This window comes from Bidens hawaiensis, unplaced genomic scaffold, assembly GCF_021521415.1.
Source record: "Bidens hawaiensis isolate Kalapana, Puna unplaced genomic scaffold, B.hawaiensis_p1.1 tig00001269_1, whole genome shotgun sequence".
Classification (NCBI taxonomy): Eukaryota; Viridiplantae; Streptophyta; class Magnoliopsida; order Asterales; family Asteraceae; genus Bidens; species Bidens hawaiensis.
Window position 1 is genome coordinate 968,775 of NW_027491072.1, and position 24,500 is coordinate 993,274.

The 24,500-nt window shown below is 41.9% G+C and overlaps 2 protein-coding genes and 1 pseudogene across 3 annotated transcripts; 1 reads left to right on the forward strand and 2 right to left on the reverse strand.

Annotated features, from left to right (window-relative positions):
• Positions 1–1,827: 1,827 nt before the first annotated feature.
• Positions 1,828–3,974, forward strand: LOC143570519 (uncharacterized). The gene is made up of 6 exons (XM_077056155.1): positions 1,828–2,041; positions 2,524–2,948; positions 3,016–3,056; positions 3,204–3,382; positions 3,457–3,728; positions 3,903–3,974. The coding sequence occupies exons 1-6, from the start codon at positions 1,828–1,830 to the stop codon at positions 3,972–3,974; spliced, it is 1,203 nt and encodes a 400-aa protein (XP_076912270.1).
• Positions 3,975–8,038: 4,064 nt separating this feature from the next.
• Positions 8,039–21,046, reverse strand: LOC143570530 (allene oxide cyclase, chloroplastic pseudogene; annotated as a pseudogene). Its single transcript, XR_013141947.1, has 3 exons — positions 20,981–21,046; positions 9,145–9,252; positions 8,039–8,441 (listed from the first exon to the last, which is right to left on the reverse strand). The product of XR_013141947.1 is annotated as an allene oxide cyclase, chloroplastic pseudogene (transcript).
• Positions 21,047–21,585: 539 nt separating this feature from the next.
• Positions 21,586–23,798, reverse strand: LOC143570537 (PHD finger protein MALE MEIOCYTE DEATH 1). Its single transcript, XM_077056167.1, has 3 exons — positions 23,513–23,798; positions 23,056–23,299; positions 21,586–22,954 (listed from the first exon to the last, which is right to left on the reverse strand). Exons 1-3 carry the CDS (start codon positions 23,796–23,798, stop codon positions 21,586–21,588), a joined length of 1,899 nt encoding a protein of 632 aa, XP_076912282.1.
• Between the last annotated feature and the right edge of the window lie 702 nt (positions 23,799–24,500).

Sequence of the window (24,500 nt, forward strand, 5' to 3'; positions counted from 1 at the left end):
CCACCCTATTTCCATTTTCGCCCATTTTGAATGTTTGCCCACTTGACTCATTAAAGACCAAATAACCCATATGAAAATGTGAACATGACCTTTTATTAGGATGATTCTTTGTATGCTTCTTTATTGTTAGCTAAAACCGTTGAGTTTTTGGTAGTTTGGATTTTTAGGAGAGAAAGTTGTTATTTTGTTTCTTTAAATTGCAAGTATTAGTTGGAGACCAAAAAATTCAGAAAATCCTTTAAATTCTTTGGAAGTTATGTACTGCAACAAATTTGATATATTTTATAGACAAAATGGAAAAAGACGTCCTTTAAGTTTGACATGGTTTTCATTAGACGTCCTTTAATGAAAGAAATAGCAAAACGCATAACTCATGTTTCAAAGTTGTTGCATGCTATGTGCTTTGTCACTAACCCAGTTAGATTTTTTCGTTAAATCAGCCTACTTGACAAACACGTGAGGGCAAATCAGTCATTTCATTTTTCCTTCTTCCCCCTTATTCCCCCTCCCCCCCGGTTAACACCCACCCCCGACGTTTCATTTCACAAAACCCCCTTTCTTCTCAAAAACCTTCGTCTCTTCATCTCTCTCTCTCTCTCTCTCTTGCTGAATCTATACAATGAACTGGTACATTCGAGAAAGCATCGACGATGAGGATGTGCATCAACTTTACGGTAATGTCTACCCTAAATTGTGAGTTTTTTAGTTGTTTAGGTTTGAATTTTGGGGTTTTTACTTTCAAAAAATATGCAATTTTGCAGAGGGTTATCCCAATATTTTCAGCTTCAAGATTAATCACGGTGGTAGGTTTACTAGTCTTCCAAATTGTACATATGTAGGATGTCAGTGTCATTTCGTGGACTTGATCGACATAGACAGGTTCTCTGTTCATGAAATTGGTGAAATGATGGGTGAGTTAGGCTATTCCAGTACGTATATAATTTATTACCAATTTTTACATCCTGAAAAGGACTTAGATACTGGTATTGAAGACTTGTGTAGTGACCAAGATGTCTTGAGGTTAGCTACACATGTTGAAGTGCATAAGCTCATTAAACTGTATACCCAACATAGGATTGAAGACATTAAGGAATTTTGGTCCCTAACTAAGCCCAAAAAATTGTCTGTTGAAGAAATTGATGATCCTGGACCTTATGCTATTGTCCCAGCTAGGTGGAATGACATTTCAAGTGGGGGTGTTGGGCTTAAGGGTGATGTTAGTCTTGAGGGTGATATTGGGCTAGAGGCTGATCTTGGGCTTGTGGGTGGTGTTGGGCTAGATGTTGATGGTGGGCTAGCTGATGATGATAGGTTTGATGTTGATGGTGGGCTAGAGGGTTATGTTGGGCTTGAGGGTGATGTTGGGCTTGAGGCTGATGTTGGGATTGAAGGTGGTGTTAGGCAAGATGTTGATGGTGGGCTAGCTGCTGATGATAGGTTAGATGTCGATGGTGGGCTAGAGGGTTATGTTGGGCCAGAGGGTGATATTGGGCTTGGGGCTGATGTTGGGATTAAAGGTGGTGTTAGGCAAGATGTTGATGGTGGGCTAGAACCTGATGATAGGGTAGAGGCTAATATTGGGCTAGCTGATGATGATAGGGTGGAGGCTAATGTTGGGCTGGATGTTGATGAGGCTGTTGTGTTAGAGGATGAGGATGTTGGGCTAGAGTCTGATGATGATGGTAGTGGTAGTGATAGTGAGGGTGGGAATGATAGTGAAATAGTGACTTTAAAGCTAATTTAAATGATGATGATAGTGATACTGATAGTGATGATACTTTTAAGACAAGAAAGCAAAGAAATGTTGATCATGAAGTTAATACAGACATGGATGATCATGAAGTTAATATGGATGATCATGAAGTTGATATGAGTGTTTACAATGACTTAAGAGTTGAAGAAACTAGCACTGTCCAACAAGATGAAGTTTTAGACAATGATTTGATTCTAAGTGGGCCAGATTCTGATGATAATGAGACAAGCAATAGAAAACATCAGTTGCATGCTGTTAGAAATGCAAATGAAAATAGGAACAGTGAAGGTAAGGCTAACTTTTTTTATAGGACAAGAGTTTGGGACTAAGAAAGAAGCCAAGATGTTGGTTAAGCAATATTCTGTTGAAACTAGAAGGCAACTTGTATTTGCCAAGGATGATAAAGTAAGGTTAAGGGTACAATGTGTTGGGTCTCTACCAGATTTTAATGTTGAATGATTATGGGGTTCATACTGCCAGTCAACCAAAACCTAAAGGTGATGTTTGTAAAGGAAATACAAGTAAAGGGGCTGCTTTTAAAAAAGGGAAAGAAAAGGTGGTGGTTGGTAAGGGCAAGGGGCCTATTAATGTTGGTGGTAGGGGTAAAAAAACAGATCCAGACAAATTTCAATGACCTTGGGTAATGCTAATTTCAAACCAAAAAGGTGTTGAATCTTGGGTGGTTAGGAAGTTACAAACTGATCATAAATGTCTTCAATCCAGAAAAATTAATTCTTGCACTTCTACCTTCTTATCACACCAACTACTAGATCAAGTTCATACAAACCCAGACATACTTGTGAAGTCTGTTCAAGAACAGTTTCAAAGAAAATATGAATTAGGGGTTTCCAGGTTGAAAGCTTACAGGGCTAGGGCTAAAGCTAAGAAAATGGTCCAAGAAGATTACATCTCACAGTATGCTATTCTTAGAGATTATGTGTTAGAATTAAAGAAACAAAATCCAGGTACTACTGTTAAGATTCAAGTTGAAGAGGACACGGATGCAAGTTTACCAACTAGAAGGTTCAGAAGGATGTATGTTTGTTTTGGTGCTTTAAAGCAAGGGTTTAAAGCAATAGGGAGGGATCTACTGGGTCTAGATGGTGCATTCATGAAAGGGCCATTCCCAGGTCAAATATTATCTGTAGTAGGTGTTGACCCAAACAATGGAATCTATCCACTTGCTATTGCAATTGTAGAGACAGAAAATCTCAACTCTTGAACTTGGTTCCTAGAACTGTTAGGTGATGATCTGGATTTAGGTAGAAACTCAGGCTTTACTTTCATCAGTGATAGGCAAAAGGTATGTCCTCTTCAACCTGAATCTGGATTTGGGTACAAACTCATGCTTTACTCATGCTTTACTTTCATCAAATTTGACTAACATTTTTTTTTGTTGAACGGGGCTTCTTCCTGCAATTGAAAACTTGTTCCCACGTGTTGAGCACAGATACTATGTCAGACACATTCATGAGAATTTCAAGGCAACTTTTAGAGGGAAGCTGTATAAAGATTTGTTGTATAAGTGTGCCCATGCAACCAAAATTCCTGAATTTGAGGCTGGAATGGAAGAGTTGAAGGCATTCAATAAGGAAGCACACCAGTGGTTGTCTAAGTCACACTTCACTGGTATGAACTACAAGCCTTTGATGTCTTCATTGTGTTGATCAACAACTTGTGTGATGTCTTGCTTGTGTTCACAGGTAGAGCATTGTCTGATGTATTGCTTAACAACATGTGTGAGGTTTTCAATGGTAATATAGTGGAAGGCAGAGACAAGCCTATCATATCAGCTATTGATTACATAAGGGAGTATTTAATGAGAAGGATAACAAATGTTTTAGCTGTTACAAACAAGACTGACAGCCTGCTTACACCCAAGGCCACCAAAGAGTTTGATATTATTAGAAAAAATGCATCACATTATAATGTTCAGTGGAATGGGGGGATTTGTATCATGTTAGTGGTAGACCAGGTAAGCAAAGAGTTGTTGACTTAGTTAGGAAGACATGTACCTGCAGAAGGTTGGAACTTACAGGTATGCAATTGTTTATTGTCAAGTGTTTATTTGTGCAAGTGTTTATAGTCAAGTGTTTATTGTCAAGTGCTTATTCCTTAGGGTTTAAACTATGTTCTATTTGCAAACTAGGTATTCCTTGTGAACATGTGGTGGCAGCAGTTTGGTACAAGGCTACATATGGTGAAAGGGTTGGTGCTCTAGAGAGTTGGGTTCATCCAGTGCATACAATGGACAGGTGGAGGCAGGTTTATGCATTTAAGATAAACCCAATCAATGACAGAGTCTTATGGCCAAAATCTCCATGTACTATATCTATGACACCACCCAAACATAGCAAGTTGGTAGACCCAAGAAGACAAGGAAAAAATCAGCATTTGAGATGGAAGAAATGACAAGATCTGGTAAGCTGTCAAAGAAAGAGATTAAAGGATCTTGTTCAAGGTGTGGCAAGTCAGGACACAACATAAGGTCATGCAAAAAAAAAAGTATGATTGGTCTTTGGGCTAAGTGTGCAACATGTTTATTTGAGTAGTTTGGTCTTTGGATGTTAGTTTTGTCTTTCGGATGTTATTTTGGTCTTTTGAACTTGTTTTAATGATCTAGGATGTTTATTTGGTTGTTTTATGTAATGACTATGCTGAATGGTTGGTTTATGTAATGAATGTTGTTAGTTTATGTAGTCAACTGCTTGCTTAAATTGTCAACTAGTGCAGTCAATCAGTTGAGTCAATTGTGCAAGATTGAGTCATTTGTTTAGTAAACTAGTGCAAGATTGAGTCATTTGTCAAGATCACAACTTGTGCAATCAACATTGTGCAACATTAAGTCATTTATGCAGTCAACTAGGTTGCTTAAATTGTGTAGTCAACTAGTTTGCTTAAATTGTGCAGCCATTTGTTCAGTCAACTGGTTTGCTTAAATTGTGCAGCAATTTGTGCAACTAGTTTGCTTAAATTAAGTCATTAAGTCATTTGGGCAGATCAATATAACATAACATCACATTTCACAACATTACATAAGACCGCATTTCAAAAGTCAGCATTACATTGCATAAGTCAAATTACAAATCATAGATTATACAATATCAGATTGATATTACAAAACATCACAATTCTATCATTAACCTAAACAAAAGGCCCATTCCCCTAGAAGAAAAGTACATAAATTATGAAAGCTATCTAACTAGCAATCAACATCTTTTTGAGTTTGCTTGCTTTGCATCCAAGATTCCTGTTGGCTTCCTCAAGATTGTTCTTAGCTTCTGCCAGATTGTCATTAGCTTCCCGAAGACTGATATTAGCTTCTTCCAAACTGTTCTTAGCTCTTAGCAGACCAGGGATTATGTCTGTACATCTATGACATTTCTTATGATCAAACGATCCAATGAACTTACATTTTGAACCCTAATTATAAGAAAAAAAAACATCAAATTACATGTAGGCAAAAAATTTACAAAATAAAATCTTACCTGGACGGGGCATGCATAGAAACGACGACCTGGGTTTTTATCAGTCCATGAAGTTTTGATTACGGCTTCTTTACCACAATAGCAGAACACCATCCTTCAATCCATTACACGTTCAATCAATTACGGGTTTAATCAAACGAACCCTGGTTCCCAAATTATTTGATCGAGTTAACCCTAATTTCGTATATGTACGTCTGGGATGGGTGTTAAAGGGGGGGGGGGGGGGGGGAAGGGGGAAGATGGAAAAATGAAACGACTGATTTGCCCTCACGTGTTTGTCACGTGGGCTGATTTAACGAAAAAATCTAACTAGGTTTGTGACAAAGGACGTAACGTGCAACAACTTTGAAACATGAGTTATGCGTTTTGCTATTTCTTTCATTAAAGGATATCTAATGAAAATCAGGTCAAAGGTAAAGGACGTCTTTTGTCATTTTGTCTATTTTATATATCTTGCAAAAGCATGCTTGTGGTGTATGACGCTGACTTATGATAGACTATCAGGTATGGGTGTCGTAATACAGCCCAAAAGCTGACATGGCCAGCGGCGTCGGCGGTGAACACCGCCCCAGGCGTGTTGGTGCCGCCCAGTGGCAAAGTTATGGTGGAGAAATCATCGCTCAACAATCCCCTCCCCTATTTAATTCCATACCCATTTTACACCCAAATCCTTCTTTTATTTAAAAATAATAATAACTGAGGTAAAAGTGGAAGTCTGGAAGATGACGAATGGTGGAAGTCTGGAAGATGACGAATTAGGATTTAGGGTTGTTTGGTTGTGAACAAATATATTAAGGTCTCAAATGGGCTCAACAGTATAACCTTTTTTTTTGAACTAAAATACTAAACTGAATAATAAAAAAATAATAGTAAAATCCAATACTTTTAGTTTATAAACAATCACTATTTATTATTATTTATTATTCGGTAATATCTATCTGCTAGTAGTTTAGTATAACCTGCTAGTAGTTTAGTATAACCAACTGTAAATTAATTTTGGTTACGTAAACATTATTATTTTACTGTAAAGGAAAAGGAGTGATGAATTGGTGAATTGTGGTCCATTTCCATTATATTGTGAAAGAAAGTGGAGTGAAGTGAGATATGATGTGACGCTGACGTGACACTATAAAGTTAGAAGCAAAATGACATCCACACCTTTTAGTCTTATAACCATTTTATCAAGTTGTTAATCAACTTTGAAGTTGCTAAGAACAGTGACCAACAAAAAGCTTAAGTACCTAAATATTTCTCTTATTTGTATTGGCCGTAATGTTTTTAATTATATTTATAGGTAACTCCAATCAGTGGCGGATCTAGACCATAATGTCAGGGGTAACGTTCAAAATTTTTTTTTACCGTATTTTACAATGTAAACGAAATTTTTTTACCGTATTTCATACAATAACCGAATTTTTTTACGATATTTCATACTATAGTTTTTTGTTTTTTTTAAACTTGCCTTTGGACCGATATTATCGTTCCTTGTAATTTTCGTTTAAAATGATTGCTAATAAGACTTTGTTGTTTCATCTTCTAAGTTCCCTAATTTTAGAAGAGAGAAAATTTAAACCATAAATCCATAATCAATTTTCAATTTACATATAAACCCTAAATCCCTATTCAGTTACAATTTTCAATTTATATTATCCAAATATCCAACAAACCATAATCAATCATTCAATTGTTACCAATGGGGTGGTGCTCCATTGCCAAAGGCAAAGCCTTTAAAAGACTTGGGTTTGGAGGGATCTTGTGTTCAAATCATAAAGACAACAAAAATTAAAAGTTGACTGTAATTTCCCATAAACAATTCTAAATTAACAATTTATACAAACAAATAAGCAATTACCATTTTAAGTAGAAGTAGAAGAGTACCTAAATTGAACAAGTAGAATTCAAACCGTGGACGAGGGATTAAGGGACTGAAGGAGCACCGATCGTTCGCTACTCGGGTGTAGCATGCAGGGAGTTGGGGCAGTGTGGGGTGGAAGCCACGATTGAATGAAACTTTGGTTTGTTGAATGTTGATGCCCGACCTAAACCAAACGCTTAAGCATAAAGAAAAAACAAACAAATGGTTTTATATAGTTTGTGCTTAAATTTGGTTGGGCTTTAATTGATTTCGGCTTTTAATTTGGTTGGGTTTTAAACAAACAGGGGTAACGTTATATTTTTTTAGGGGTAGCGAAATACGAAAACCGACCAAAACATATAAACTTTGTACTACCGATGAAAAGTTGAGGGGTAGCGGAGGCTACCCCTTGTATATAACTAGGTCCGCCACTAACTCCAACGGCAGTTGAAAGTAGAGAGAATAAATATGTAAAGTGATTACACAAACTTTTATGTCCGTTACACATGTGTAAAAGTCGACTCGGTGCGTAAAAAATTATGTAATTTTGTATGTATATGTAACCTACATATATTACGCATGTGTAAAAAAAAATTTCGAAAAAAAAAATCATTACGTTGAGTTCTTTCGAGTTCTTAAAACTCAAAACGGTTCTCATTTGAAATCTCCCACATATATATATATATATATATATATATATATATTACTATCTAGGTATCACTAGCGGATTCATATTGGTTGTTTTGATCATCAATGGTTTTTAGACAAAATTGCCCGTCGGTGATACTCATTATACAAATTGATCCAATACAAGAAAAGAAGGTTTAAATTTTTTTTTTTTTCATAATATGATTTGGAAACTGAAAACACACAGTTGTTTTACAAGAATGAAGTATGCACTTATTAGTACTCATGTAAAATACATTAGACATAAACTATTCATTATTCTGTATAATTAGGAGCAGTAGCCCCGAATTCCATGGCTTTGGCGGCTGGTGACGGCTCCACCACGGGTGAGGGAGGAATCGGGGTTACAAGCAAATCAGCAGGCAGATCAGCAGCCAAACCTTGCAAGTAAAAAGTGTAGAACAACTTGAAGGGAAAGACCAACTGTTGCAACTTCACCTTACCATATGCTCCGGTAAATATGCCCGTCCCGCCCGTAATAGACAGGTAAGTATCCTCTGTGGTAATGTAGGCGCCTTGCACAGATATCTCCGTAATCACCCAAGTGAAAACTGTAAATGGCTTCGTACCTGTCGCCTTTCTTCTCCGGCATGTTCTTTATCAGAATACATATTCCAGCAGTATTGCCTAACTTTGTCTGAAGGTCCGCACTGTACACCTATAAATACCTCCTTTTAGAATACATATTTAATATTGAATCCAAATCGAACTCTTTTCAATCTGAAACATATCCAATTTCTTAAGACATTAATCCACATCAACCCGTATCTTTAAAGTTATCAACCTGCTTTGACCCAAAACTAACAAGGTGGAGTTTCAACTGATCCATTCTAACCCTTTGGTTAAAATATTTTAACCAAATTAACCAGCCAATATAATTTTAAAAGTAGCCCAAACTGACCCATTTGAAAAGATGTAGGTTAAGATTGCCCCCTCTAACTATACACATAAATAAATAACACTTTTTAAAAACGGCAACAAATTTCTCTGTAATCCGTAAGACTCGAACCTAGAGCCTTTAGGTGTTTAAAAGAGTTTGCGTCTACACTAGGCAACCAACAGCAAGGACAATAACATTACTAGTATTTAGCAAATTTCTTTGTAATCCGTAGGACTCGAACCTAGAACTTTTAGGTGTTTAAAAGAGTTTGACCTTGGCCTCGGAGGCTGTGGCCTTTTTTACCAGGGTTCAGCGGATCTTGACTAGTAATTTTTCGACCCCTAAAACCCAAAACTTCGTTTTTAATATAATCGGATTTGCTATTCAAAAGCGGTTGTGGCGCAGCTTGTACTTTATTGTAATTTAGCAATGAAAAAAATCATTTTGGTTTATAAAAAAGTAAAAAAAAAAAATAAGTTACCTTATTGGTGAAAGGAGCAAGATCTCCAAGGGAGTTGACAGGTTTCTGTCCCAACCGGAGATACGCGGGACTTCCTCGGTCTCTTTCGTTAATCTCGTTGAAGAAACACTAATCGACCCCGGGCAGATTACGGATAATCTGGGGGTTAAATAGATGTTTCCCACGAGGGGTTAGATCCGGCAAAGATGGTTCTTCTGATAACCTGCAAAACAGACACCGTGAGCTCGTCACTGAGAAGGGGGGGTACCTCCTTGTGACCACCCTCCGGCGTGAGAATCAGACTAGATTGCTCTTGAATATAAGTGTATATTAAGAGATTGCTAGAGCAGATATCAGGTATAAGATATAAGATACCAGATAAGATAAGATGATCATACCATTTGGGGTATTTATAGCCGAAGGTAGGTTTCCAAGAAGGTGTAGCCGGCTGAATAGTATTCCTGTTCTACCAACTGTGGCCTACGCACGTGCCATGCTGGTAGTTGGTGGGTAGGCAGCGGCTGACAGTGACCAGGCCTGCTGTGTACTATTCCTTTTCCACCAACTGCAGGCTATGCACGTGGTATGACAGGAGTTGGTGAGTAGGCAGCGGCTAATAGTGACATACAGTACAAGAGCATGCTGCTCGCCATACTGTTGTCAATGAGCTGTCGTATCTCTGGTCAAATCTTTTGCCCATACCTCGTCAGGTATAGTACAAAAGATCCTCCAGTATCGTACGGACTGGCTCATTTGGGCGGGAGTATTCCCCCTCCCGCCTTTGTGCGGGATTGTTCCCGGCTTTGCTCATTCCTTCAGGTGACTACTGAATTATTGAGAGCTAAGTGCCTTGTGCGTGTAGCCTTGCTGCGCGGGTGGCCTTCCCTGATGGCTTGTATCCGCAGCTGCGGGAACAGGCGGAGTACTTCACCATTGGGAGGCATTTCCTGCGGGAACAGCTTGCGTACTGCGCGTAAGGACGTCACGTCTCTGAGCATGGTGGGTCCTGCGGATCCAGTTGGTTTCTGCGCAGACGTCTCTCTTCAAGGTGAGTCCTGCGGGTCCAACTAGGCTCTGCTGGGACCTACCTCTTCAAGTCCCCCCAGTCCAATGTTCTTCTCATGAATGTTTAATAAGTGAGGTGAACTTTTGGACTTAAGCAAAGGGTTTTTGAAAAGGGTTTAGTTTTAAGGTTTTCCATGGGGATTCTTCCCGCGGAAGTCCTAATGTCACTTGCAGAAATTCCCGACTTTCCTGCTTGATCTTTGGGTATGATGCGGGTAGGTCTGTAACCTCCTCGCAAGTCAGGAGCGTTGAGTCCCACTTGTGTAGATTCTCCATGAGGTTTTGGTAGTTTTGAACATAGTGATCAATTATGTTAAAACCACCAATTCCATCTTGGAGCTTCAAACAATGTAGTTGTCGACGTTCCCGCTATGCGGGGATGTTATTCCCGTTTCCGCAAGCATGGCCCAGAAGATCCTTCCTGGTTTCAATTCCCTGCGGTGTGCTAGGTATGTGAAGGGTTTTGCCTTGACACTGTACCCGCACTCGTCTTACGGTTACTTTACTTCCAAGGTATTCCTGGCGTCAATTCCCTGCGGGTGCTCAGTATGTGAAGGGTTTTGCCTTGACACTGTACCCGCACTCGTCTTACGGTTACTTTACTTAAAGGTATTCCTGGCGTCAATTCCCTGCGGGTGCTCAGTATGTGAAGGGTTTTGCCTTGACACTGTACCCGCACCCGTCTTATGGTTACTTGGTTGCCGAGGTATTATTGGCTTCAATTCCCTGCAGGTGCTAATTATGCGAAGGGTTTTGCCTTAACACTGCACTCGCACCTGTCTTATAGTTACTTGGTTGCCAAGGTAAGGGGTATATTCCGGCTTACTTTTAAATCTTTTTGAAATTTTGAAATTCGAAGAGTTGGTGAAAGGATAAGAACAGTCCAAACTGTTGAAACGTCGTCCGACGGTTTCTTCTGACTGTGTCAGGACGTGCAGGAAGTTATGGTGACGTGACAGTACATGGTCATTCCAGACGCTTTTTCAGGCGCGTGGGCGCGATTTTTCGGGCGCGTGGCCGCGAAATTAATGGCACGCGTCCTTTCAACAGCTGTTGCCAGCTTGCTCTTTGCCACGTGTCATAGTTTCATTGCACCTGCGATTTCTCTCTCTTCCGCATTAAATTCATCGCATTAATTGCGATGAGTATATAAAGGGGGAGAGGGTCCTTTGCAATCCACACTTTCACTTCTCTCTTCATCTTCTAAACGATTTCCGGCGAATACTCACTATTCCGTCGAGCATTCTTCTGAAATCGTTTTTCTGTTCATCCAAACATGTCTTCTTTTGCCGAGGAGTCTGACGTGTTCGTCGAGAATCCGTCGTCCACTTCTGATAAGGACGACAAGAGCACTGCTGGCGAGTGCCAGTGCGCTCTTCCTGCCGAGCTTTTTCAGTACATCGTCCGGAAGTTCATGCTCGAGCCGTTCGAGCCTGAGTTTCCGGAGCCACACCAGACGGTGTACGATGCCCCGAAGGGCAAGATAGGGGTGTACGCTGCATTCTTCGTTTATGGGAATCTCAGGTTCCCATTGACGAAGTTTGTATACCGTGTCTTGGAGAGGCACGGTGTGCATCTGACGGAGGTACACCCGATGGCGATCGCCAAGATCCGCCACTTTGAGTGGGTGTGCCTCATTCTGGGCGTGGAGCCCCATGTTGACCGCCTGATGACCTTCTATTCTTGGAGGTGCATCCAGGGGTGGTATACCTTGGTCAATCGGATTAAGGGGTTGAAGATCTGCGCAACCGAGCGCAGTCTTCGTTCGTGGAAGCGGGAGTTCTTTTATATCTCCGCTCGCGTCGTCCTGATAGCGATGACGTTTAAGAATGGGAGAGCACTCCCCGCCCTTCACGCCCCCAACTACCAGGAGGCGGAATGGTTCGCCAAGATCTCCCGGATCCAGACTCCGGTGTACCGCTTTGCGGAGTCTGGGATGGTGATGCTTGGGATGAGCCGGGTGTGGAAGGAGGCGTCCCAGATTCCCATCGTCCTCGAATACGGTTTGAACTCTGTCCCTTACGGTATGCTCTGTCTTCTTTGTTGATATAGGTTTTTCTTCTAACTGTTTCTTTTTTATTTCAGAAAGGAACGACTTGCAGTCTCTCCTGCAGCCGCGGGAGAGTGATGGTCCCGCTCGGATGGGTACTCGTGCTCTAGATGAGAACGAGTTGCCCATCCTTGAACAGACGGCGGATCGGTTAGTGGAGGTCTACCCGCCAGGCCACGAGATCCTGAGCGCCAGGCGGCCAGGTAAGGAGTTATTCAACCCTCGACCTCTCAATGCTGAAACCTCTGCTGGAATTCCTCTAATCTTGTCTTCTGATGAGGAATCCGCAGATGGTCCTCCGTTGGTGCGGAAAAAGAAGGCTGCCGGCGGGAAGGGGAAGGCGAAGGTTGCCTCCACTGCCGATCCGGTGCATCGGTCTGATTCAGAGACCGAAAGCGAGGAGGTGGCGGGGAACCCTGGTGGTGATAAGACCACTGCTCCGGAGGCTGAGACGACCGTCACCTCCGAGCAGCCCAGGACAACGACGGTGAGCGGCGTGAAGAGGCCGGCTCCATCGGGTTCGTCCCCGCCTGTTCGCACTTTTAGGCTCAAGAAAACCCGTAAGTACAAACTTCCTTTACTTTTTAACTTCATATCTTTCCGCCATTATACTTATATCTTCTTTGTGCAGGCGTGGATGCTACCGCATTCCAGGGTGGAGCGGGGAGGAGCACCTCCGGACCCATGACGGTAGGCTTGGTCAACCTACCTGAGGCGATGACCCAGGCGGCTGCGCCTGCTTCAGTTGGTTCAGTTGCTCATCCAGTTGAGCCAACTGTTCCAACTGTGATGACATCTCCGCCGGCTGTCAGTGCCATATTTACTGAATCTTTCACTGAGCCGGCGGTGACTATTTCTGCGGGTACTTCCGCAACGGCGACCACGGTTGTGAGTTCACCTCCGTTGGTTTCTACCGCGGCGGCCTCCATGCCTCCTCCGACGTCGGCAGCTACGGCCGATCCTTCAGGTATGCTTGGGGCTTCTCGCCAACCTCTGCCTCCTTCCCATCTGCCTGACCTCTTGGATGGATTTCCCTTGGGTTCAGGTGATGGGTTTGGCGGCTATCGGCCTGTTGTCGACCCTACAGGTGCGTAGGGTTCTTTTGGCTTTTTTTTTTTTTTATCATCTTTTCCTAACTGCTTTTTGTTTTTTGCAGTGTCGGATTCCAATGAAGTGTATGTTCAACGATGGAACATCCGCCGAGTAACAACCCTTCGCACGCCTGTGGAGTGCGTGGAGTGGGCTCGTCACGCAGCTCCCAGTGGTGCGTTGGGGGAAGCAATGGCTAGCTACCAGGAGGGTAGGCTAACCAACGAGCTTCGGATTCTCCTGGCCCGGATGCAGCCGCGCGTCGAGCTGCTCTGTCGTGAAAACGACAAGTTAAAAGCAGCTCGTATTCAAGAAGTAGCTCAGGCGCGGGCTGTCCGGGAGGAGAACAAGAGGCTTACCGCAGTGGCTGCGGAAAAGGAGAAGGCCTTCAAGGCCCTCGAGGTTGAAGTTCAGGCCCGGCTCGAGGCCCGTTCCAAGGCTGCCCAAGCTGTTAACGAACAGCTTCGGCTGGCTAAGGAAACTGCACGGAATGCAGCTGAGAGGGCCACCAAGGCTGAAGCTGTTGCTGAGCCTCTACGCCTCGAGAATGAGGAACTTAAAGCCAAACTAGAGGCGCTCCAACAGGCTCATGATGCCTTGGCGATGGAAGACGCCAAGAAGCTCCAAGAGATCTTGGACCAGAGGGGGTGCTTGACCACACTGAGCGGAAGCTAAAGGGCGTTGAAGAGGCTGCGGCTAAAGAAGTGTTGCTTGCCAACCTCAACAAAAGTGAAGCCGAACGCGCCCGTAACCAAGCTCAAGCTGCCCTCCAGGAAGCTCTGGTTACCAAGGAATGGCTTCTTCGAGAAGCGTTGTCGCAGGTAAGCTTAGCTTCATAATGTCTTCACGCTTTTCTTTGTAAATAGAAAAGGTTTTGATACTTGTATTTTTTCTTGTAGATTGTGCATCGAGTCTTCACGGACACATCATACGACGATGCCATGAGCGCAGCCCTCAACGCTTCTCACGAGGATGGGGAAAAGGCCGGCTTCCTGCTTGGTCTAGGGTTCGTTGAGAAAGGCATCCCGCCTTCCAACTTCCCTTTATATGATGTTGATACTGAAGCTGTATATGACCAAGCAGTGAATCAGTATGCCGCCTTCCCGCATCCGGTGGTGGAGAAGGTGAACGAAGTTGCTGCTGCTGATGATGGGCTAGCCATTCTAAAGACCTTCCTTGAACCGCCACAGCCAACTGATGGTGCGGGTACAAGTGGGTTTGGAGGGAGTGGTCCTGAAGCTTGAACCTTAAGATCCCTTCCCACTGTTAGGATAGGTTTAGCTTGTATAGATTTATATTCTTGTAGGCGGGTAGTTACCCGGCCATTCTTGTAATGAATTATTATGAAATATAAATCTTTGTGCGGGTAAGACCGCTACTTTCACTGGATGACTTGCTTTATAAACGTTATATGACTTGCTCATGCATACTTTAGTTTAAATTAGCAATTTTCCAAGTGTTTAGAATAAGTTAACCTTTGAACGTGGTAGATAATAGGTTGAAGTTTTGCTTCCTCCTTCGTGATTGTGCGGGTAAGACCGTCACTTGCACTTAGTAGGATGGCTAAACTTTACCTATATCTGACCTGCGTGGAGGTTTTCCTCATCTTTCTGTTAGAAATTTTCTAAGTGTTTAGAATAAGTTAACCTTTGAACGTGGTAGATAATAGGTTGAAGTTTTGCTTCCCCCTTCGTGATTGTGCGGGTGAAACCGTCACTTGCACTTGGTAGGATGGCTAAACTTCACCTATATCTGACCTGCGTGGAGGTTTTCCTCATCCTTCTGTTAGAAACTTTCTAAGTATTTTGAATAGGGTAACCGTTCGACGCGTGGTTGTCAATAGGTTAGTTCGGTTTCTTCTATCATGATTTGTGCGGTTAAGACCGGCACTTTCATTTAGTGGGATCACCAAACTTTACCTATGACTGACCTGCGTGAAGGTTTGCCGTTTTTTGTGTTTATGCGGGTTTTGCCGCCTTCCACAAGCAACGATTTCTTTACACTTATTTATGCGGTGAAAACCGGCATCAGTGTTTTGAATAAATTAACCGTTCGACGCGCGGTTGTCAATAGGTTAGTTCGGTTTCCTCCATCATGATTTGTGCAGTTAGAACCGGCACTTTCATTTAGTGGGATGACCCAACTTTACCTATGACTGACCTGCGTGAAGGTTTGCCGTTTTTTGTGTTTATGCGGGTTTTGCCGCCTTCCACAAGCAACGACTTCCCCACTTATGTATGCAGTGAAGACCGGCATATCAGTGTGGAAAGTTCATAAGTATAATTGTAAGATCATCAGCATCGATGTTCTAAGGAGAATCATTTCCATTAGAAGTGGCTCTGGGCCTTTTCTTTACAAATTTGGAATTGATCTACATGCAAACTGTGTAATTGAGCTCCCTTCCATGTTGTTGGGATGGGAGTGCCATCGAGCCGATATGCACCTGGTTCGGGATCTCGTTGTTTACGCAGTATGTAGTCTCCAACATTGAAGCTGCAATTTTATTCGTGTTTTCCCCAACTAGGGTTCTACACGCATCAGCCTGCTCAGCGTTTGTTACGCCACGAGGTGCGCGAGCGTCCCATCTCTGACAAATGCTTCGACGATGTCCTTTACGTCTGTGCATTCTTCAGTGTTGTGGCCTTTTGTCCTGTGAAAGTCACAGTATTTGCTCCGATCAGCATTGTGACGATGTCTGATTATTGGAGCCTTTGGCCATGGGAGCTCCTCAGTGGCGAATATCTCGGTGACGCTTTTGGTGAGTGGCGTCCATCTGGAGTTCTGGTTCGACTGTACGTTATCCCTTCCGCCTAACCGATGTTGCAGGCCGGATGAGGTGTCAAAGTTTACCCTTGACTGCCAAATGCCTAGCTTCCGCTTTTTGTTTAGTCGGGCGGTAAGGACGTTGTCTTCTCTTGTTTTCTGGGTGTATAGGTTTGTGCTCTGGGGGAGATCTCTACCCAGTTGCTTCTCCGTTTCCGCAAAGCGTTTAGCTGCTGTCATGATGGCATCCCATGTGGATGGCATGCCATCTTTACCCGTTAAGGTGCAGATGAGCTCTGGGTCGTTCGCGCCCTGGATAAAAGCAGCGCGAACAAGATCTTCACTAATATTACCCAGACTTAGCTTCTTTGAGTTGAAGCGAGTGATGAAGTCTAGCAAAGATTTATCTTCCTCTCGAATGCATTTGAGGATTGTCCATTGCTCTTCGGTAAACTTTCTTTGTTGGCTGAAGTGTTGGCTAAACTTCTGTTGGAAGTCTGCCCAATCGTAGATGTGGTTGACCAGTAGACGATCGGACCACGCTCTAGCTGGCCCAACAAGCGTCATTTGGAACATGTAACACCACGTAGGTTCCGTCCAATTACTGACGATTGCCCCCGCTATGAATCTGTTTAAATGATCGTCTGGATCAGATATACCATCGTAAGTGCCGATGTTGGACATCTGTTTGGCACTTTTCGGGGCGATTGCTTCCGCAATGTCCCTTGCAAATTTGGACGTTCCCGCATTTGCCGCAGTTGGTCTAAATGCTTTGGAGAAGTCACGTGGGTTTCCACCCGCGTTTTTTGGTTTGAAGGTTTCTCCAAAATGCCTTCTCGGTTGGGAGTCCGTTTCCTTACGCTTCCCTTTCGCCCTATGACGAGGGTTTGCGTCACTATCGGATTCCTCCGAATCATCGTCAAAGTACTTTACGAATTCATCAGCCTGTTGGAGTAAACGTAAGCGTTCATTCAACTCAGCTTGGAATTCTTTTTGACGTGCTTCCGCCCACGCTTTAACTTCATCGAGTGTTTGGCGGGGGAGCCTCGTTCGTTGTCTCTCTAACTGGGTATCGGTGAATCCCAGTGAGCGATTATTTACTGCACTTGCCCCAGCTTGGGTAACTGGGGTAGTGTTCGTAAAATTTACTGCACTTGCCCCCGGCTTGGGTAACCGGGGTAGTGTTCGTAAAAACTGTGTAGTCGCCGGTATTCCCCCCAGTAGCTGGGGTTGTGGTTACCGGAGTTTCTTCAACCATCTTTCCAGAAGTTTTGAGAAAACTGAAAAAGATTAAGTTCTAGCTTTTATGCACGGATGGCGCCAATGAAGAAACACTAATCGACCCCGGGCAGATTACGGATAATCTGGGGGTTAAATAGATGTTTCCCACGAGGGGTTAGATCCGGCAAAGATGGTTCTTCTGATAACCTGCAAAACAGACACCGTGAGCTCGTCACTGAGAAGGGGGGGGGGTACCTCCTTGTGACCACCCTCCGGCGTGAGAATCAGACTAGATTGCTCTTGAATATAAGTGTATATTAAGAAATTGCTAGAGCAGATATCAGGTATAAGATATAAGATACCAGATAAGATAAGATGATCATACCATTTGGGTATTTATAGCCGAAGGTAGGTTTCCAAGAAGGTGTAGCCGGCTGAATAGTATTTCTGTTCTACCAACTGTGGCCTACGCACGTGCCATGCTGGTAGTTGGTGGGTATGCAGCGGCTGACAGTGACCAGGCCTGCTGTGTACTATTCCTTTTCCACCAACTGCAGGCTATGCACGTGGTATGACAGGAGTTGGTGAGTAGGCAGCGGCTAATAGTGACATACAGTACAAGAGCATGCTGCTCGCCATACTGTTGTCAATGAGCTGTCGTATCTCTGGTCAGATCTTTTGCCCATACCTCGTCAGGTACAGTACAAAAGATCCTCCAGTATCGTACGGACTGGCTCATTTGGGCGGGAGTATTCCCCCTCCCGCCTTTGTGCGGGATTGTTCCCGGCTTCGCTCATTCCTTCAGGTGACTACTGAATTATTGAGAGCTAAGTGCCTTGTGCGTGTAGCCTTGCTGCGCGGGTGGCCTTCCCTGATGGCTTGTATCTGCAGCTGCGGGAACAGGCGGAGTACTTCACCATTGGGAGGCATTTCCTGCGGGAACAGCTTGCGTACTGCGCGTAAGGACGTCACGTCTCTGAGCATGGTGGGTCCTGCGGATCCAGTTGGTTTCTGCGCAGACGTCTCTCTTCAAGGTGAGTCCTGCGGGTCCAACTGGGCTCTGCTGGGACCTACCTCTTCACTCGTACACACAAAGTTCTTGAATTGTTGTTGATGATGCTCTTACGAGGGGAGTTGATACAAGAGAAGTTGCCATTTAAGTTTGGAGTTGATAATATATTACGATGAAACTAAGTGTGTGTTTGTATATGGTGTTGGACATAGATTTATGGAATGTGTATGTATGTATGTATATGTAAGGGCTGACATAGTAGCACGAGGAGTATGTTTTTTATAAACGTGGCCGAATTGAGCGGACGGTGGGTGTATAAAGTAATGGTGAAAGCTATGTATTGTGTGAGTCAAAGTTTGGCTTTCTGTGTACTGTGTACACATAAGTTTTTGCTTTTTTGGCCCACCGGCCAACTATTTCTTTGAACAATCCTTACTAATTTTAAATAAAATAAAAATAAACAACCTTAATTATAATGATTTATTTCTCAAACTTCATGAATAATTCTTTTACTCGTGCGACATTAATAATTATAATTGTTTCCTATATATTTAATTTTTTTGTGCATAAATATTGTATTTCAAATAATAATAATAATAAGTTCGAGAATGGTAATGTGAAGAAACACCGTTACACCAACACAAATCTAAGGAGACTGAAATAGTTGACGATGATACATATGGTTTGATTTATGTTACCCAAGAAGATTAATATTATATATATATTAAAAGGCAAATTCCCGTTCTCTCACAAAGTATAATGTTCATTAGAGGAGCCAACTATTTTCTAACACGTTGCAAGAGGATACGAATTTCGACGATGGTAGTTGCTATCTATCTATCTCACAACTATTGACAGTTCGAACGCTACAGTAACATATTTTATTTTTTTAGCTTTATCATTGTTCTTCACAGCCATTGTTACGTTGCTCTTCTATCTAATTCCAGGTTCGTTTTTGATTTGATTTGGATTCGTCGTTGCTATTGTTAAAAGCTTTGAATTTGATTTGATTTGGATTCGTTGCTTTCAAATGTAATCTGCAATAGTTGCTTCGATGCTTGCTCCGATTTCTTTCTTTCTTTTTTGTCATTGATGCAAGTTTGAACCCAACCATCGGTTTTTAGTGTATCTTATATGTTAAATGTGTGTTATGATTAGCAGGTTCATATGCTTGCTCTGCTTTCTTTCTGTGTTATTCATTAGGGTTTCTGTTATTTGATTAGGGCTTCAATTAATATATGTGGGTTTGATTTGAACTCAAACTTCGTTTGTTAGTGTACCTTATATGTTAAACGTTTGTTATATTTGATATATGCCAGGTGTTACCAACTAATGCTTTGGTGTCTTCCTTTGGAAACATAAAACATCGATAGTTGTGTTGTGGGTGCTCCGGGTTTACACACAATAACTTTCGACTCACCTTTAATGTTTTACAATTTTTGGATTTTAACCTAAAATTAATTAGAGTGAGCATTTTTAATCTGTCAAGAAAATGTGGTGGCCTGAATTAGAAAGCCTAAAACTAAATGCAAAAGAATGTGATGTGAAATGCACAACAAATCGTACATATTTGCAGTTGAAACGTAAAAAATAAGACTATCAGGTTAGATATATGCACGATGCTAATGGAAAAAGTCTTCTTAACAAATCATACATATTTGCAATTAAAACTTAAAAGAATAAGATTGTCAACTTAGATATATTTAGGATGCTAATGGAAACATGTCCTTTATAGTGTCGCCTCTGAATGATATAGTTCTTTTGTTGTTCTTCAGTTATTCCGCTACTTTTGTGTAATAACAGAATCCTAATTGTTATAAGTATTTTTGTATGTACAGGCAACATCAAAAAATGAACATGGTGCAACTATCGATTTGGAAGCCGATGTTGAGAACAAATTGATGAAATCAAATCTGTATAAAATCACACGGTTCTGTTTTTGTAAATTGGATATGTTTAACAGCACTAGTAGTTGCTTTGTTTCAATAGTTTGGTTGTTTTTTTAATTACACTTTGTGTAACTTAAACCATTTGACTTGTTTCACCCTATTTCCAATTTCGCCCATTTTGAACTTTTGCCCACTTGACCCATTAAAGACCAAATTAACCCATATGAAAATGTGAACATGACCTTTTATTAGGATGATTCTTTGTATGCTTCTTTATTGTTAGCTTAGTAGAGTTTTTGGTAGTTTGGATTTTTAGGAGAGAGTGGTTATTTTGTTTCTTTAAATTGCCGGTATTAGTTGGAGACCAAAAAATGCAGAAAATCCTTTGAATTCTTTGGAAGTGATGTACTGCAACAAATTTTTAATCTATTTGATATATCTTGCAAAAGCATGCTCGTGGTGTATGACGCTGACTTATTTTATAACCATTTTATCAAGTTGTTAATCAACTTTGAAGTTGCCGGGAACAGTGACCAACAAAAAGCTTAATACCCAAAGTTTTCTCTTATTTGTATTGGCCGTCATGTTTTTAATTCTATTTATAGGTAACTCCAACGGAGGTTGAAAGTAGACACACATTCAATAAATTCTAATTAGAGATTGAGATCGGACCGCATCAATACTGAATTTTTTTAAAAAAATGGGTACCGGTACCGTTTATCGTTATGGTACCCAAAGCAGAGGTTCTGTAAAATATCAGTACGATACCGTGATCCCGAAACCAAAAAGGTTGGTACCGTCGGTACCTGTTTCAGTACCAGTACTCGGTACCATTTGCTCATCCTAATTCCGATTCTTTCACACTTTAACAACCCACTAAATTCCCGCACATCGCGCGGGGTAATCTTCTAGTTCTAGTTTAACGAGTTCAATTGAATTGTTAATTTGTTACTGATTTGCGGCAAATTGATGGTTTGAATTTATTAACATCTAAATATTGTTTACATCAAGACAAAAGGCAAATCACTAGCCCTTTTTGAGTTAGGCTTGATATTCGGCCTTAAGTATATGCCCGGCACGCCGACATAGCCCACGTCTCTTCCTCATGCTCCTCGTAAACTTCTTAAGAAATAAGAACGTACCGCGCCATGTCAGATGGGTTTCCATTACTCAACAAAACAATCCATTATTCAGAATTCAAAAAAAGTAAAAAAATTCAAGGACAGTAACTTGTAACCTGATTTCCTTCTCTTCATTTACATTTTTTACCCTAGTAATTCTTTACAAAAGAATTGGATCTCACTTGTTCAAAGAATCAAAGTTTACAACAACATCGTAAACAAATGAAATCAATTTCAACATTGTTCAATCTTTCACCGAACCAAACAGTCAGTATGTTGATTTGCAACCATCATCCAATCTATATAGCCCACACCATCCACCTGCTCCAAGTCCTTAGGCGCACCGATCGAGTCACAGCACCGGTAGCACATGAACAAGGGTGGCACCACCTCACCATCCGCGATCCCACTGCACCGCGTATGCTGCCAAACCTCACAAAGATCACACGCCACCATCCGCTCCCCGTCATCATCCCGAGTCCCACATTTACAATGCACAACCCAGTTATCCTCACCACCTTCATAGTTAAGGTCACTGGTGGTCAAAAAGTCAACCCCGAACCCACGAACCCGAATCTCCGACCCCGACTCGAGTGCCCCGAATATTACCTCCTCCTCATCAACACCTTCTAGTTCCATAATCTCTCTAACTTTTAACCTCTCCATCACACAATAAGTGTCCCACATAGCCATCTCCGTGGCGGTTTTCAGCTCCTGAACGGTCGCGTGTAGCGGCACCACCACCACCTCACCGCTCGAGCTTTTTCTCGACTCGGGTATCACCCGACACACGAACCGCAAAAACTCGTCATCGTCGTTCAACTGCCACAGTTTTGTGAAGTGTTTGCCGTCCAAAATCGTCCTAACCGCAAACCCGACCGTTTCATTATCCGAATCCATCAAAACATGCCGATACAAGTAGGCCACATCTTTGTATAAATCACTGTGACCCATCAAGTTGACTCGGTCAACATAGTCAACTTGATGGTTTGACTCGTTGACCTCCCGAAGGGAGTACTCTAAAACACCCGTTTTAGGATTAGCCGCCCGACGAACCACAAACTCGCCTACAATTACATTATTCATGGATTTCAACACGTAATCGATCAAGCCCGTGTCACCAATATGTAACCGGGCCGTGTCACGAACCTCCTGCCGGCTCATATTCTTATTTTGATGTTCTTTCAAAGCATTCACAACCACATTAGCAACATCCTGTAGCCTCCTCACGTGCCATCTGCTGTCCAATTTAGCAGCCAAATTAGAAAACTTTCTACACCTCACATGCTTCTCTTTCTTGCTGTTATTCATTTGTAGGGAGGAGTGAAACTTGAGATTTAACATGAATTTGAACAGATCTCGGATTGTGATCAAGTGGGTGTCACTTAAGTCTCTGTATTTAGAGACAAGTTTCTTGATCGACCGATTGCTAACGATCGTGTCGAGTTCTAACGAGCTTAATAATTGGAGCGCGTGTGTGTATTGGTCTTTTGTGACGCCAAAGCTCCCATGGCAAAACCTGTAATCCCATCTTCCAAACCATGTGTGCCCGTATGATACCCCGTATAGAACCCGAAGATCCATCGTTCTCTTCGTTGATGTATCCACAATGCTTATTTCCCTTCAATAATTACAACAAATGTTAACAAGACATATTTCCCTTAAAAATTTCAGTAAGATTTTTGAAAGTTTGATATCAAATTTGAAGGTTTAATGGATGACCTGCTGTGAAGAGTGGTGCAGATTCGGTCCCAAAGATCCATAACTTCTCTGCCATAGACGAAACTGGATCCGCCTTCGATTCCATTAATACAAAGAAGGTGACCGAACCCGTTGCAGTGGATCAGACCGTGTAACACGTGAGTTTGAAGATCCAGAACGCGATTGTCGATTGGTTTGTTCCATTCGTCGTCAATCGGGATGATGAAATGGTACTTCCTTTTTGATACAAAATGGTGACTCCATCCTGTAACAAATTCAAAATCAAGATTATATTTATATACAACAAACCCCCAAATAACAGATTAGAATTGATCAGACAACCAAAACCCAAATTAATCAAACCCTAATCAACTAATCGTTTAATCCGATTAGAATTAACCAGATAACCAAAACCCAGATGCAATTCAAGACCACCAACAATCAAAATCCAAAACCCACAAAATGATTAAACAATTACCTGAGCATCGGCAGTGATCGCAGAGCGGTTGAATCGAGTTCTTGACACACTCTTCAATGGTATACAACGGCAGCACAAAGCCTCTGTTTTCATGAAACAAGAATGTGCACCAAATGGGCATCCCTTCCACATTATAATCCTCAATCTGACAGCACTCCTGAAGGAAAACCCGAACATTATCCCGAAACGGGCCCGAGGGTGAAATCGAGCAGCCCGGCTGGAGAAAGCTCTGTAATCCGTAATACTTGGCTGCTGACGTCACCTTCCGTTTCCTGCTTACTCCCATCATTTTCATTGGATCGTGATTGAGTCCAGCGGATTATAATAAGTTGTTGTGGGGATTCGAATGTTTGTTGTACGGGTAATTTGCCGCTCGAAATTGGGTAGTGTGATTGGACGGTTCAGATGAGAGGGTTTAATATTGGCCGTTGGATGGGATTTGTGTCTGTTGATGCGGCGATTCGACGCTGTGAGGAAAACTGACTTCTGTTCGACGCTGTGGGATTTGTTTCTTTTTTTCTCATGATTTATTTTCATATAAACTCATCAACTTTTTTCTTCAGCAGTGAAAATAGTAGACAAAATTACATAATTAATTATTTGTGTTTATCATTATTTTCGATGGTGTAGGCTACCTAAGACTTATGTTGATAGTGTTGGGATTTAGTCATATTACATCGGTTCTCGAAGACAAGACGAAAGCCTTTCATGCAGTTTGATTACGATGTGATGTCTTTAAAAGAAAATGAGTGATCTTGTTCATAAATGGTCTCCGGTTCACTTTCGTAGCTTGGTAGATTACCTATGGTTAAAGAATAGATCCAAAAAAAAAAGTGTGTAATCTAAGAATAGATCCAAAAGATGTGGATTGATGTGGGAGGAACAGTGTGGTTTTTTTTGGATATAACATACATTATTGTAAATTTCTTGTTTTGTTAATGGGTTCCAGACTGATGCAATATGTGATTAAAATTGTTGTTGGTTGTAA

What these genes read in the sequence shown, in the direction of transcription:
- LOC143570519 (XM_077056155.1), top strand. Translation starts at nt 1,828, where the DNA reads ATGGATGATCATGAAGTTAATATGGATGATCATGAAGTTGATATGAGT. An exon ending in TGAAAATAGGAACAGTGAAG is followed by an intron (nt 2,042 to 2,523) that starts GTAAGGCTAACT and finishes ACCAACTACTAG; the next exon opens with ATCAAGTTCATACAAACCCA. An exon ending in TCATCAGTGATAGGCAAAAG is followed by an intron (nt 3,057 to 3,203) that starts GTATGTCCTCTT and finishes TGTTGAGCACAG; the next exon opens with ATACTATGTCAGACACATTC.
- LOC143570537 (XM_077056167.1), bottom strand. Translation starts at nt 23,798, where the DNA reads ATGGGAGTAAGCAGGAAACGGAAGGTGACGTCAGCAGCCAAGTATTAC. An exon ending in CGATCACTGCCGATGCTCAG is followed by an intron (nt 23,300 to 23,512) that starts GTAATTGTTTAA and finishes AATTTGTTACAG; the next exon opens with GATGGAGTCACCATTTTGTA. An exon ending in TGCACCACTCTTCACAGCAG is followed by an intron (nt 22,955 to 23,055) that starts GTCATCCATTAA and finishes TAATTATTGAAG; the next exon opens with GGAAATAAGCATTGTGGATA.